General features: G+C 42.3%; 3 protein-coding genes across 3 annotated transcripts; all 3 read left to right on the top strand.

Moving 5' to 3' along the window:
* LOC102716199 (cysteine-rich repeat secretory protein 55-like) lies at nt 1-1,339 on the top strand. Its single transcript, XM_040522121.1, has 2 exons — nt 1-350; nt 656-1,339. The coding sequence occupies exons 1-2, from the start codon at nt 1-3 to the stop codon at nt 1,107-1,109; spliced, it is 804 nt and encodes a 267-aa protein (XP_040378055.1). The 3' UTR covers nt 1,110-1,339.
* Nucleotides 1,340-5,708: 4,369 nt separating this feature from the next.
* On the top strand, nt 5,709-6,247 carry LOC102715925 (uncharacterized protein Mb0911c). Its single transcript, XM_006649791.3, has 2 exons — nt 5,709-5,836; nt 5,959-6,247. Exons 1-2 carry the CDS (start codon nt 5,709-5,711, stop codon nt 6,245-6,247), a joined length of 417 nt encoding a protein of 138 aa, XP_006649854.2.
* A 3,629-nt stretch (nt 6,248-9,876) lies between these two features.
* Nucleotides 9,877-12,931, top strand: LOC102715650 (heat shock cognate 70 kDa protein-like). The gene is made up of 2 exons (XM_006649790.2): nt 9,877-10,230; nt 10,820-12,931. The coding sequence occupies exons 1-2, from the start codon at nt 10,014-10,016 to the stop codon at nt 12,562-12,564; spliced, it is 1,962 nt and encodes a 653-aa protein (XP_006649853.1). The 5' UTR covers nt 9,877-10,013; the 3' UTR covers nt 12,565-12,931.
* The last annotated feature ends 2,035 nt before the right edge of the window (nt 12,932-14,966 follow it).

Raw genomic sequence — 14,966 nt, 5'->3', positions numbered from 1 at the left:
ATGGCATTCAGCAGCAAAGCAGCTTGCCGTTGCTTGGTACTTGTGTCCTTTGCGTTGCTCCCACTGAGCATGGCCATGGACCCCATTGGCAGCTACTGCTCCGGGAACAGCTTGGGCTTGGCCGGCAACAGCAAGGCCGTGGCCAGCATCAACTCCGTCCTTACCGACCTCGTCTCCCAGGGCTCCGCCGGTGGCGGCTTCGCCACGTCCTCCGCCGGGGAAGGCCCCAACGTCATCTACGGTCTGGCGCAATGCCGCGGCGACGTCTCCGCCGGCGACTGCCAGGCCTGCCTCGCCGCCGCCGCCAACCAGATCCTCACTTGCAACTATCAGTCTGACTCCAGAATATGGTACTACATCCGTTCCAATTTAAGCATACTTATGAAATTGTTCGTTTTATTCAATAAATTTATACAAAAATTAAAAAAATTAATCATACATAAGATATTATTCATGTTTTGTTGTCTAATAGAAATAAAAAAATATTCATATATTTTTAAAATATAATTTAGACGGTCAAACGTGTGAAGTGTTATTTTTCACAGGACAGAGGTAGTAGTAATATATAATGCTATATGTGATGGACTCCAACGTATGGCAGAAGTGAACTTAAAACGACTAGTAAATAGCAAAACTGTAATTATATGACGTGCAGGTATGACTACTGCTTCATGCGGTACGAGAACGAGAACTTCATCGGGCAGATGGACACGAAGGTCGGCGTGATCGTTTTCAACACGCAGCCGATGGAGAATGCCAAGGCGTTCCAAAAGACGGTGGGGAAGGTGGTGGGGAAGGCGACGGCGGCGGCATCGGCGGCGGGCAGCGGCGGGCTGAGGAGGGCGAAGGGCCAGTACACGCCGTTCGTCACCATCTATGGGCTGGCGCAGTGCACGCGGGACCTGCTGCCGCTGGCGTGCGCGCAGTGCCTCTCGACGGCGGTGTCCAGGTTCGACGACTACTGCGGCGCGCTACAGGGGTGCCAGGTCAACTACAGCAGCTACCGGGTACGCTACGAGATATACCCGTTCTACTTCCCGCTCGCCACCGGCGTGCGCACGGCCACCACGGACATGACCAAATACACCAAGATCGTCGTGCACCGCTAAGGTAGCATACGTACGAACACGGTGATGTGCGTGTGCAGGTGTCACACGCGTACTAATATAAGTACAGTAATTGTGTGTTGGTGTGTGTGTGAGAGAGGTTTAAGCATGCAGTGGATGAATAATATAAGGCTATATAAAATGTAGCCTTTAGCATGCTATAGCCTGGAATAAAGATGTGTGCTGGCTAAGCAATGTACGCATGTTCGTGTGGAGTAATAATATTTGAGTGTTTAAGCTATGCATTAGGAGTTTTTTTTTTAAAAAAAAACTATGCATTAGTACGGACAGTTATGTACTCGGTGAAATTAAACTTGCGAGGATGCGCTTGGAAGAATGGAAGTCACATGGTCATGATATAGTTCGTGCCCCCAATGAAAACTCGGCAAGTAACTAGAAAGTTTATCAATTTTATGCCCATCGGAAGAGGGATACCCCCGGATGATACAAAACGTTATATTTGTAACAAAAAATAATTTATAAATAAAACATATATGTACGTATTTTTAGTAATCTAAAAGTTAAAGCTAGAAAATAAAATTCGATAAAAATATCTCAAAATCAATTTTAATTTTAAGGGGATAAAAGTTTAAATTTTGGCTTATAAGCAGAAGCAGAAGCAAAAAATCCGGGGTGAATATATGGGCCCTAAACTCTCTCAAAAAAACAAAAGAAGACAATTACTATCTTTTACATGGCCACTGTTGCCTCAAATAATTTATTTTTCCTGATCACATAGAAGGCGACCACCCTCACACACTTGACCGAATTCAAGCACCCAATTCTAATATTTTGTTTATGTGTTCATCCATCGCAAATACGGAGTATAAGGTTTGAATATTAGGGATTTAAAATTCTCGGGTCACAGCTTAGTTTTTTTTTTGGGGGGGGGGGGGAACTTAGCTTAGTTTATTGTTCAACAACTAACTTTTGTACTATTTCATTCTATACCTACCACTTTTGTAGTTTATTTCTTCAACTACCACATTTTCTTGCCATGATTTATGCTTTTGTCACTTCTTTTTTTTAAAAAAAAAGAAAAAAAAACATTGATCAGCAACTTGCAACAAAAGAAAACAGATGTCCGATTTTTTTTGTTCTTAAACACAAAGGAAATATTTGGAGGATTTCGGTGGAAACTTCAGCCCCGAAACCAGGTAAAAATTATACGTTGCCATGATAAATATCGTTTACAGCCTTCCTCCCTGCCTTCTCTCTCCAATTTTGCTTTTATTTTCTCAATTACATGAAAAGTGAACATAATGCACGTCCAAAGAAAGGTAAACCGACGGCAAATCCTTGGCATCATTAATTATTTATTAAAACACACGTATATACTCCCTCTATCTCTAAATGTTTGACATCGTTGACTTTTTTATACATGTTTGACCGTTTGTCTTATTCAAAAAATTTACTTAATTATGAATTATTTTTATATTATTTCATGTATTGTTAAATATATTTTTATGCATATATAACTTTACATATTTGATAATTTTTTTTAAATAAGACGAATAGGTAAATGCGTATAAAAAAGTCAACGGCGTCAAACAATTAGAACAGACGGAGATAGTAATAGCTAATAGTTGTAAGGTCCTGCCTCCCATCACTCCGTTATGTTGGCCATGTCCAACCTTTTTTAGACTAATCCAACTGTAGATCGACGCAGCGCTCTGCACCTTATTGTGTGTGTCACCACCTCATTCCGGAATCCGGCATCACATCCTCGCCAGCACCTTCTCGGTACACTTGCACCCGAATGTATATCCGGAATCTTCGTCCCTAAATATCTGACGTCATTAAATTTTTAATACATGTTTAATCATTTATTTTATTTAGTTTTTTTAAAAAAATATGTAAAGTTATATATATACATAAAAGTATATTTAATCATATATAAAATGATATAAAAATAATTAATAATTATGTAAAACTCTTGAATAAAACAAATAGTCAGACTTATATTAAAACTTAACAGAGTCGAATATTTAAGGATAGAGGGAGTAATTTAACGGAGTAAAAACATTTAGGACATAGGAAGTAATTTTATACCTTGACGTAGGTTGCGTACGTACTACGTACTCAGCGCATCCCAGCATCGACCGGAACCACATCATGTACAGATTTGGGTGAAAATGAAACGGATGTGCTATAACACCACGACTTTAAGTTTCAAGCAGAGGCTAACTGTGCCTTGGCAGTTTGCTCCGAGTCACAAATAGGTTGTGTTCCTTTTTTTAAGGAGAAAAAATATTTGATTGTTGATTGATAGTTAATAATATAAACAATAAAATTAATTAGTGTGGGACACATCTAGATACGGGGTATATTGTGTGTTGTATTTATCTGTATAGGAAAGATATCCTGAGTTAGGAAGAAAGATGTAATATTAGGCTGTGTCGGTTAGAAGTATGGTAATATTTTGGTTATATTCCTGGATTGCTGCATCTGATTGTATGTGAGTCAAATAGTCTTGATCTTGTTATATTAGTTTTATATCTTTAAGTTCTGTTGCTAGATAAGGGGGTAGATGGAAGGGGGCATGACTTATTAGTTTGGCAAGTTTATTGCAGCGATCCATTCAGCACCATATAAAAAATTTTAGTGGTATTATCTTATCTTGAGAGCTTGAAACTAGATAATTTCCCGTCTAATGCATAATCATTAGTTTTTTCTTCTTTCTACCCCATAGTATTACGCCAATCTCAATAATTTCTATAGAATTAAAAATATACTCTATAAAGATATAAACTCCTATATAATCTTTTAAAGAAAACATACGGTTTCGCGTACCAAAGTCAAGAAAAAAATGACAACAATCTGGCTTAAAAAAATACAGCCACAAGACCTGATATTGTCGTGTTGCACGACATGACGACATCCCGAAGCAGCGTCAAATACTCTGAAAGGTCAAAGGGATGATTCGAAAGAGAGACTTTGGCCTTGTTTAGTTTTAAAAAAAAATTTCAAAAACATCAAATCGAATTTTTGGATATCTAAATAAAGCATTAAATATAGATGAATCAAAAAACTAATTATATAGTTATGGAAGAAATCTTAAGATGAATCTTTTAAGCCTAATTAGCTCAATGATTAGCCATAGGTGCTACAGTAATCAACATGTGCTAATGACTGATTAATTAGACTCAAAAGATTCGTCTCGCGGTTTCTAGGCTAGCCATGAAATTCGTTTCTTCATTCGTATCCGAAAATCCCTTCCGACATCCGGTCAAACATTTGACGTGACACTTCTCCCAAAAATTTTCTCAATCTAAACACCAACTTTACATATATCCCAAAGTCCAAAATCGTGCCAGACAATATCGGCAGGACGACGAACGATTGGGGGCGATCCAACCAGATATACCGCCCGATCAGCACCCGTTCCGATAGCAAAATTGGTCAGTTGCACCGCTGTCCAGGGCCGAGTTCGGACAGGGAGGTGTAAGTTGACTTATGGGTGGTACAGAAAACGTAGCAGTAAATTAGTACATGATTAATTAATTATTAATTATTAAAAATATAAAATAGATTAATATGATTTTTTAAAACAACTTTTCTATAGAAATTTTTTTAAAAAATATACCGTTTAACAGTTCAGTTTAAAAAGCGTGTGCGTGGAAAATGAGGATAGAGGGGGCCGAACGCAGCCCTGGTCTTAATTGACAATGGTTGCATCTATATCTAGGTAGGCCACATGTTTTCATTCACCCTTGCAGCTATAGGCACGGTCCAAAAAACTGCTTTACGGACCAAAACCGTGTCCCGGCGATTTGACGAAACAACGGATTATTGTGTAAAATCCACATAAATTTAAATTCAAGAAAAATGAATCAAACTATCGTGGTTTTGAAGAGAAAAAGATCACATTATGTCATGATTATCGTGACAGTTTCTAACATATCGCTAATCGTGATATTATTAAACCTTAACTACAATCGTGGTGGTTCTTGCAATATCAATAATCCTATTTTTGGTGTAAAAACCACGCGATATGTCGTGATATCATCCCAAAAAATTTTCTCAATTTTACCAAAAAAATTGAATTCACACTATATTTATCAAATAGAACCACAACAAAACTATTGTCGCACTATAGCAGGTTAACCGATAATAGCAACAATCACGACGGTGCCCTCTCCCTTAGGTATGGACGAAACACTGATGCTGAGGCCCAGTTGTGCGTCCGGCAAAAACGGCCTGGGTAGTTGGTCTGCTAAACAAACCGTTACCTGAGCTGCGAAAAGGCCTACGATGTATTTTGACGCGTGCAGCAGCCGGCTTGTCATCTCGGCCCGAACCGCTCGGAGACGTGCTCACCGCTGAGCAACTGAGCAGGGAGAGTCTGAGAGCCGGAGGCGGAAAGAGATTTCTGAACGTACGTGGAGGCAGGAGGGGTGGTCACGGCGCGCATGGGTGCCACCTCCCGATCGAGCGACCGACCCCGGGGCCGGGCGGCCGCGCTGACAAAAGGGAGATCGGGTGCGCGCGCCAGCAAACGACCAAACTGCACACGTACGCTAGCCAACCTCACCGGCAAGCCGCGCGCGGGTCTCTCGGGTGGATCAGCCGACAAACCCTCGGCGCAGCAAGGCGAGAGTCATGGCCTCCGGCGCCGTGAGCCCAGCGTTCGCCTACACCGTCGTGTACGTCAAGGACGTGGCGCGGTCGGCCGCGTTCTACTCCGCCGCGTTCGGCTACTCCGTCCGCCGCCTCGACCAATCCCTCAAGTACTACTCATCGATCTCTTCTTTACTTACTCTTCAGTTTTTAGCTGATGTACCGCTCCAAATACTACTCCTTAATCGTGAATTAATTTGTGATACGTGTAACGCGCTATTGATTAATCAAGGTGGGCGGAGCTGGAGAGCGGGGCGACGACGATCGCGTTCACGCCGCTGCACCAGAGGGAGACGGACGCGCTGACGGGGGCGGTGCAGCTGCCGGGGACGGCCGGCGAGCGCGGCCCCGTGGAGATCTGCTTCGACTACGCGGACGTGGACGCGGCGTACCGGCACGCCGTGGACAGCGGCGCCGTGCCGGTGAGCGCCCCGGAGCAGAAGAGCTGGGGCCAGAAGGTCGGATACGTCAGGGACATCGACGGGATCGTCGTGCGCATGGGCAGCCACGTCCGCGCGTAGCGGCGCCGTTACGTGTGCGGTGTGGGGACTCGATAATGTGCATGTCTAATACTAATGAACACTGTACCCGGTCGATGGTTTGATGCGGAGTGTATATATGGAATAAAACCTTCGTACACTCGATCCCGCTACAAATCGGACGAATGTTTCTTTTTCTGTAAAAATATTAACTGAAACATAATTGAAACAAATTTTCAAACCTTTTCGCTTAAGAGTAAGAGAAACAACCAGTTGTAACTATTGAAGCAAATATATTGTATCCATAAAAAAATATGATCAAAAAATAGGCAGGCACCATTTTCAGCGTAGGTGATCATCGAAAATATATTGACTGTAATATTGAAAAAAAACAAAAATAATTCTATTGAATATCTGTTTCTTCCTTTTCTCCCATGACCATAAAACGCAACATTTTGCAACATAGAGAATTACTGAAAATATATTGACTGCAATGTTGAAACAAAAATCCGTTGAAATATGTTTCTTCCTTCTCTCCAATGACCATAAAACAACATCTAACCAGTGAAACATTTCAACTCAACACCAAGGAGCATCAAATATATTGATTAAAACATCCAAAAATCACAAATGTACATGTCTATATCTAGTTTTTACCCCTGTTTGCCAAGACAACCAACAGCGCTTGCCTCCACTAGCATCACGAACTAGGCCATGTCTCCTCACTCGTTGCTAAAACAGGTGGAGATGGACATTCTTCCCTTGACCGATGGAGAAACTATTGAGAAGAAGATATGGGGGGAGGATGGTTAAGGAGACAGGAGCCCAACGGTGCTACATGCAGATCATTTTCTTTGGTTTTTTATGGTAAAAACTGATCATTTTCTTTGGTTTTTAATGGTAAAAACCGAACGTCATATTAAAGAAAAGTTATAGATCTAAAAGTCAAAAAGTAAAAAATAAATTTTCATGGAAAAATCTCAAAATTAACTTCAAATTTAAGGTTGAAAATTCAAAAATTTTATATTATGAGTATAAACAGAAGCGAAAAGATTAGATTAGGATGCTAGAAATCTCAAACAGCTCAAGGTAGAGATAAGAGAGGAATAGAGCAATGGATGGGTTAGGATTTTGAAGTCTGGTATTCAAAATAAGTATGAGTAGATTTCTTTTTTACAATCACAAGGCTGACGTTATTCGTACCAAATATTAGGCCAGTGGTTCTAAAAATGAAAATAGACCCATACTTATTTTACGACAAGAAGTCTAATATTTGGTATATATAATATCGTGTGATTCTGAATTAATAGTTATACAAGTGTGTGTGTATATATATATATACATATATATATATATATATATATTAATAATTATATATGATATAATACACATTGAGCATAATTTTATATAATCATATAAATAACCATAAATTGAATTGTTCAACACATGCAAGTTGGCTTATTTGTGTTTTTTTTGGTTGAATGTTGTTCTTGATGCATGCACTGGTGTACATACATATTCTATAACATATATGCCTATATTGTTTATATATAACATTTATTTGTAAAGTTTGTATGTATAATATTTATAAGATAATATTTTGTGTATAAAGTTTATACATATAAGATTTATGTGTCGCGAGGAAACAAGAAAAGTATTTTCTTAACACGTAGACATCAAAACTAAAATATAAAAAAATCCAAAATAGAATGAACCAAATTATAAAAATTGATCAAGTCTTCACGTCAAAAGTATTCGCTTGACCGTCATACGCGCGACGACAAGATAATTTTTTGAATTTTTAAATTCATTTATTAAATAATTTATAAATTTAATTTTGCATTTCAAAAAATCACAGAACTGACCTACCCCGGCCTCTAGGAAGATGGAAAGGTGACGTGGCAAATGACCAGTCGATCGCGAGGAACGGCTCGAAACGGCGGACGGCAAAATTTGCATTTAGGCGGAAAGGGCCTAAATGAGTGCTCCTTGACTGTGGTCATCGTCCCTCGCTTCTAGTAAACCAAAGGTCGAATCCTTGGAAGACCATATTTTCTCGGGCGGGCAAAAATAGAAATAAAATATGCTCTCATGGAGATTTGACCTCTAGTCTTTTAGATAGAAGAGAGGGTGGTGACCACTGAGCCAAGTAGTACTACTAATTAAACAATTCCATACATTATACATATCTCTATCAAACCACGGTTAAATCACAACATTTCTAGGCGGCACGATAAATTTTGCATTTAGACCCACAAGGGCCTAAATTCAAAATTTGCCGAGCCGCCGTTTCCGGCCGTCTCTCGGGACCGTGTTGCCGGGTGCCACGTCACCTTTTCGTCCTCCTAGAGGATGGCAAGAGGTTAGTTTTGTGATTTTTTGAAATACAAAATTAAATTTGTAAATTATTTAATAAATAAAATTCAAAATTCAATAAAATCGACGACAAGACCTACCCAAACAAAATGTCCATGTATCACATAGGTCGTTGGAAAGCGACGAGCACGCATCGTACAGATTGCCGGCCCATGCACTATACAGCCCACGGGCAATGGGCGATTCTGGCGCAGCCCAACATCCTGTGCATTGCGGCCTCTTCACTGTACACCGTCCTGTTCAACAAAAAGGCCCGTGCGCAGGCTCGCCTGGCCATCTCTTTAGGTGGCGCAAGGTAAGAGAAAAAGGAAAGAAAAGAAGCGTAAAGCCGTCTCCACGAAGGCAAGGACCACTACATAATTCCAGCGTTTTCCACTTGGCACGGGAACCCGCTCGAGCGGTACTCGTGGCGTCCACCAAACTATTGTCTCGTCACCAAGCAGAAAAACATAATTATAAATAATACTACCTCTGTTCTATTATAACTTTATTTTTTTCATTTATATATCCAACACTTAACCATTCATAAATGTATACAAAAGTTTTAAAAAATTAGTTATGCATAAAGCACTATTCATGTTTTATCATCTAATAAGACGAAGAGACAAAACATCCAAAAATAAATAAACTTATTTTGGGACGGATATATATATATATATATATATATATATATATATATATATATGTGTGTGTGTGTGTGTGTGAGGCAGAAAAATATACTACGATGAAACAATAAAATCAAATATAAATTTAAAATCAAAAATTGAAACTTTTACTTATAAGCAAAAGCATAAGACCATTAATAATACCCATTCTTTTTTTGACATGTTATTTTTTTAATCCATGCATATCCTTCCGTCTTATTTAATACTTTTTGTTTAAATATATAAAATTATAAGTCATATTTCAAGTGTCTATAATTTTAAACTAAATCATTACAAAATAATTAAAAATATATAATTTAAAGTAACAAAAATAATTGAAAATCAAACTGCGCTAAATAAAAATCGGGGGAGAGTATATCCCAAGCGCCAAGCCAAACCGCCGCACGAAACCTGGGACCGAACGAGAGAATAGAGATCCCAGCACCCGTTCTGGAGACGTCGCGGGCGCGCGCCACGGGACCCGAACCCTCCACAAGCTTACGACGAGCCGGAACCGCCTCCGCGCACCCTATTCGCTCGCGCCACCCGCGTCGTCACGCCCCCGCTCGAACATTCGCGAACGCCGCACCGCTCCCCCCCTATATAATCACTCCCCCCCTCCTTGGCCTGGATATCCCACCACAACCCGAGCAACCGAAGCGACGACTGATCAAAGCATCCGTAGCTAGCGAACCGGAAGGAGCAACACAACTCGATTGATCAGCAGCAGAGAGTAGAGCAGTTTCTTTTTGTTGGATTCGATCGGAAGAGGAGAGAGGAGGAGGAAGATGGCGGGCAACAAGGGAGAGGGCCCGGCGATCGGCATCGACCTCGGCACCACCTACTCGTGCGTCGGCGTATGGCAGCACGACCGGGTGGAGATCATCGCCAACGACCAGGGCAACCGCACCACGCCGTCGTACGTGGCCTTCACCGACACCGAGAGGCTCATCGGCGACGCCGCCAAGAACCAGGTCGCCATGAACCCCACCAACACCGTCTTTGGTAAGCTCCCCCGCTCCTTGCTCCCGCCTTGAATTATTCGATCTTGGTGTTTCGATGACACATGTAGAGACTTGAGCTATGTGATTAGTAATAGTATCAACTTAGACTGCGATAGCTTGCTCTGTTTCCTCTGTTTTAGCGGCATATGACGGTCACTAACTTGATTTTGCAATTTAAATTCACCTCGACTGCAGCAACCTGATTACTGGAAACAGGGAGCTGAAGAAGACAAATGATATATTTATAAATAAAAAATTATATAGGTACTATTAAAAATAATCACTAAAAGTTAAGCGGTAAAATAAATTTCGGTGGAGAAAACGTAAACTCACTTGAAAATTTTAAATTTGGCTTACAGCATATGTATTAAGAAAAATGTTAGGTGACAATAAACTTAAAATTTAGTATGCTAGACTAGATATAAAATTTTAGGACTTCTTCGGATCACATGATTTTACATGAATAATTCGATTTCTCTAAAATTCCTGTAAAATTTCTCCAAATCGAAGAGACCCTTAACTAGTTGCAACTAGTGATCCGTAACCGTATTGCTGTACGAATGTTCTGACACGCTGTGTGTGTCTTGCAGATGCCAAGCGGCTCATCGGTCGGCGTTTCTCGGACCCGTCGGTGCAGGCGGACATGAAGATGTGGCCGTTCAAGGTGGTACCCGGCCCCGGCGACAAGCCGATGATCGTGGTCACACACAAGGGAGAGGAGAAGAAGTTCTCGGCCGAGGAGATCTCCTCCATGGTGCTCACCAAGATGAAGGAGATCGCCGAGGCCTTCCTCAGCACCACCATCAAGAATGCCGTCATCACCGTCCCGGCTTACTTCAACGACTCGCAGCGCCAGGCCACCAAGGATGCCGGCGTCATCGCCGGCCTCAACGTCATGCGCATCATCAACGAGCCCACCGCCGCCGCCATCGCCTACGGCCTCGACAAGAAGGCCTCCAGCACCGGCGAGAAGAACGTGCTCATCTTCGACCTCGGTGGCGGCACCTTCGACGTGTCCATCCTCACCATCGAGGAGGGCATCTTCGAGGTGAAGGCCACCGCCGGCGACACCCACCTGGGAGGCGAGGACTTCGACAACCGGATGGTGAACCACTTCGTGCAGGAGTTCAAGAGGAAGCACAAGAAGGACATCAGCGGCAACCCGAGGGCGCTCCGGCGGCTGAGGACGGCGTGCGAGAGGGCGAAGAGGACGCTGTCCTCCACCGCCCAGACAACCATCGAGATCGACTCGCTCTACGAGGGCATCGACTTCTACGCGACCATCACTCGCGCCCGCTTCGAGGAGCTCAACATGGACCTCTTCCGCCGGTGCATGGAGCCCGTCGAGAAGTGCCTCCGCGACGCCAAGATGGATAAGGCCCAAATCCACGACGTCGTCCTCGTGGGAGGCTCCACCCGTATCCCCAAGGTGCAGCAGCTTCTGCAGGACTTCTTCAACGGGAAGGAGCTCTGCAAGAGCATCAACCCCGACGAGGCCGTCGCGTACGGCGCCGCCGTGCAGGCCGCCATCCTCAGCGGCGAGGGTAACCAGAAGGTGCAGGACCTGCTCCTGCTCGACGTCACGCCGCTCTCGCTCGGGTTGGAGACGGCCGGGGGCGTCATGACTGTACTGATCCCGAGGAACACCACCATCCCCACCAAGAAAGAGCAGGTCTTCTCCACCTACTCCGACAACCAGCCCGGCGTGCTCATCCAGGTGTACGAGGGTGAGAGGACCAGGACCAAGGACAACAACCTGCTCGGCAAGTTCGAGCTCACCGGCATCCCGCCGGCGCCGAGAGGCGTGCCCCAGATCAACGTCACGTTCGACATCGACGCGAACGGCATCCTGAACGTGTCGGCGGAGGACAAGACGACGGGCAAGAAGAACAAGATCACCATCACCAACGACAAGGGGCGGCTGAGCAAGGAGGAGATCGAGCGCATGGTGCAGGAGGCCGAGAAGTACAAGTCCGAGGACGAGCAGGTCCGGCACAAGGTGGAGGCCCGCAACGCGCTGGAGAACTACGCGTACAACATGCGCAACACGGTGCGGGACGACAAGATCGCCTCGAAGCTGCCCGGCGACGAGAAGAAGAAGATCGAGGACGCCATCGAGGACGCCATCAAGTGGCTCGACGGCAACCAGCTCGCGGAGGCCGACGAGTTCGAGGACAAGATGAAGGAGCTCGAGAACATCTGCAACCCGATCATCTCCAAGATGTACCAGGGCGGCGCGGGTGGCCCCACGGGCATGGACGAGGACGTCCCCAACGGCGGCGCCGGCACCGGCGGTGGAAGCGGCGCCGGCCCCAAGATCGAGGAAGTGGACTAAGCGACTGGACGAGGATGACAGGTGTTGAGCGGGATGCAGCGACGCCGCATTCGCGACGTCATCGTCTTAGATTGTGATGCCGCTGGAGTTTCAAGTGGTCTTATGGAATAATGTTTCGAGTTGTTACAGGGAAATATGTTTTCTACGATGCAGTGTAGGTTTAGGGGAATACTACTAGTATGGAGTGAAAGGTTCTGTGGAGTAAATAAAAGTGTAAGAACTTTCATATATGGTTCTTGCAAGTGTATTTTCTCTTTCTGGTTTGAGTACAGGAGTTCCGAATTATAAGCAGAGCTCACGCACTTCAATATGCCAAAATTGCAAAGGAAAATCCTTCAAGAGTACAGAAATACAATGTTCTTCAGGTGTTCATGCTACTTCCGTATGCTTAATAAGCAATTTCACGTATGCTTAATAAAAGAAAAGGATGAGGCAGTACGAGTGTAAATCTCCGGGCCATCGGCCTGCAGAAGCACTAAACCCAACCCTTGGGTATTGCAGAAATGAGTCCATGTCGTATTGTAGAAACTAGCCCCATGTCCTTGCAAACCTGGTTTTGGGCTTGCAAACCTGGTATTCTCTCCACCTCAACTTAATTGTTCTGTTCTTGAAATTTAAAGGAAAAACTTAATAGGTGAAGGAGGTAGTTATTGATTAAACATGTTTTAATGGCTCATCTCATTTTGCGCATCTTCTTCTTAAATTTTGGTTCTCTCAACCTTAGCCTTAACAAAATGCAGTCAGGGAAACAACAGCACCAAAACAATGAGCATAATTTACAGAAGAACACACATCATGGCTGTGTTTGAGATAGACTGAATTATGGATTTTTATTAGCACGTTTTTTAAACTTTTAACTGGTGCTTTTCGTGTGAAACATTTTATATCCTTATCTAACCTCTAAAGCAAGTTTTTTTGTTTACTAATTAAGTCAATTGTTTATACCTCAAATAGTAAATAAAAAAAGATAATCCAAAAAACCAAAATCTTCACTTTCAAATGGACCCAAGTTTGCACGGAAACCATTACTAGTTACTAGTATTGGGGTCACTCGATATTCAGAACCCGAAAGTCTTAAAGCCATTAAAAAAATACTTTACATAGCAAAAAAATATTTTTAGCTTACCTTATACAAATCAATACAGAGTCACAAATAGTAGATTGTCCTTTATTATTTTCAAAACTTCTCAAGAAATAAAATCTTTTTAGGATGGATGGAGTAATAGGCTTCAACACTTAGGGTCCCAGATAACAAAAAAGGCAAGATTATATTCCACACAGATTCTTCAAGGAAATAAAACACTCGTCTTTATATCCAAGTTTGATACTACTAATAATACTCTGGTCCTCTTCTTTCCCAGTTTTATATAATTTTCTCTCTTCCAAGGACGATGCATCATTATGCCAAAAATTTGGGTAGTACTATAACTACTAAATATGACGGCATTGTCCATAGACGAAAGTGACTGCAATCAATTTCTTCTGCAAAAAGATGTTATCTGGTTTCTAATTGGTATAGATATTCGCCTAAAAACCAACATCATACGGGTACGGCATGGATCTAGTGAAAGCAAAGTGCAGTCCATCATAGTCATCAACGTGCTCCCTCCGTCCCTAAATGCTCCCTCCATACTTAAATGTTTGACGCCGTTGACTTTTTTATATGTGTTTGACTACTTATCTTATTCAATTTTTTATAAAATATGTAAAGTTATATATATGCATAAAATTATACCTAACAATAAATAAAATGGTATAAAAATAATTAGTAATTATGTAAAATTTTTGAATAAGAATGGTCAAATGTACATTAAAAAGTTAACGGCGTCAAATATTTAGGAACGGAGGTAGTATTTGCAGACAAAAAGTATTTGTGAATAATTTTATGTGTTTTTAGTAGTAAAAATAAAGAATGAAAAAAATAAACTATATGACCTACGATAAAAGAAAAGGGAAAAAAAATCAAACATGCCGACATGGCTAATTGCATGCTTGCATCAAAGCTAAGGCACTATTTATGCAGAGCTAGTGATTAGTGAACGATCAACCCAAACCAATAATCTAATCATTTCACATGCCATCCTATATTCTTGTGTTGCTCTTACGTGAACATCACGCAGACTGTAGTACACTGGACTTTTCTCCGGACACGAGTTTGTTGCTCACACACAAAAAGGATATAGATAACCAAGCACACACAGAACACTAATTGCTTATCCAGTTCCGACAGCAACCAAAAAACCAGTATAAAACGCCAGTTCACAGCACAGCACCGCACAGCACGTTGCAGGATATGAGCGGCGCTCCACGATCCGAAAACCCAGCTTATCGGTTAATGGGCCATATTTTGGGTTTTTAAAAGGAAAAAAACCTAAACGATGTATTTAAAAAAATAATTTATA

Source organism: Oryza brachyantha, chromosome 3, assembly GCF_000231095.2.
Source record: "Oryza brachyantha chromosome 3, ObraRS2, whole genome shotgun sequence".
NCBI lineage: Eukaryota > Viridiplantae > Streptophyta > Magnoliopsida > Poales > Poaceae > Oryza > Oryza brachyantha.
This window is presented reverse-complemented; position numbering and strand designations above follow the sequence as displayed.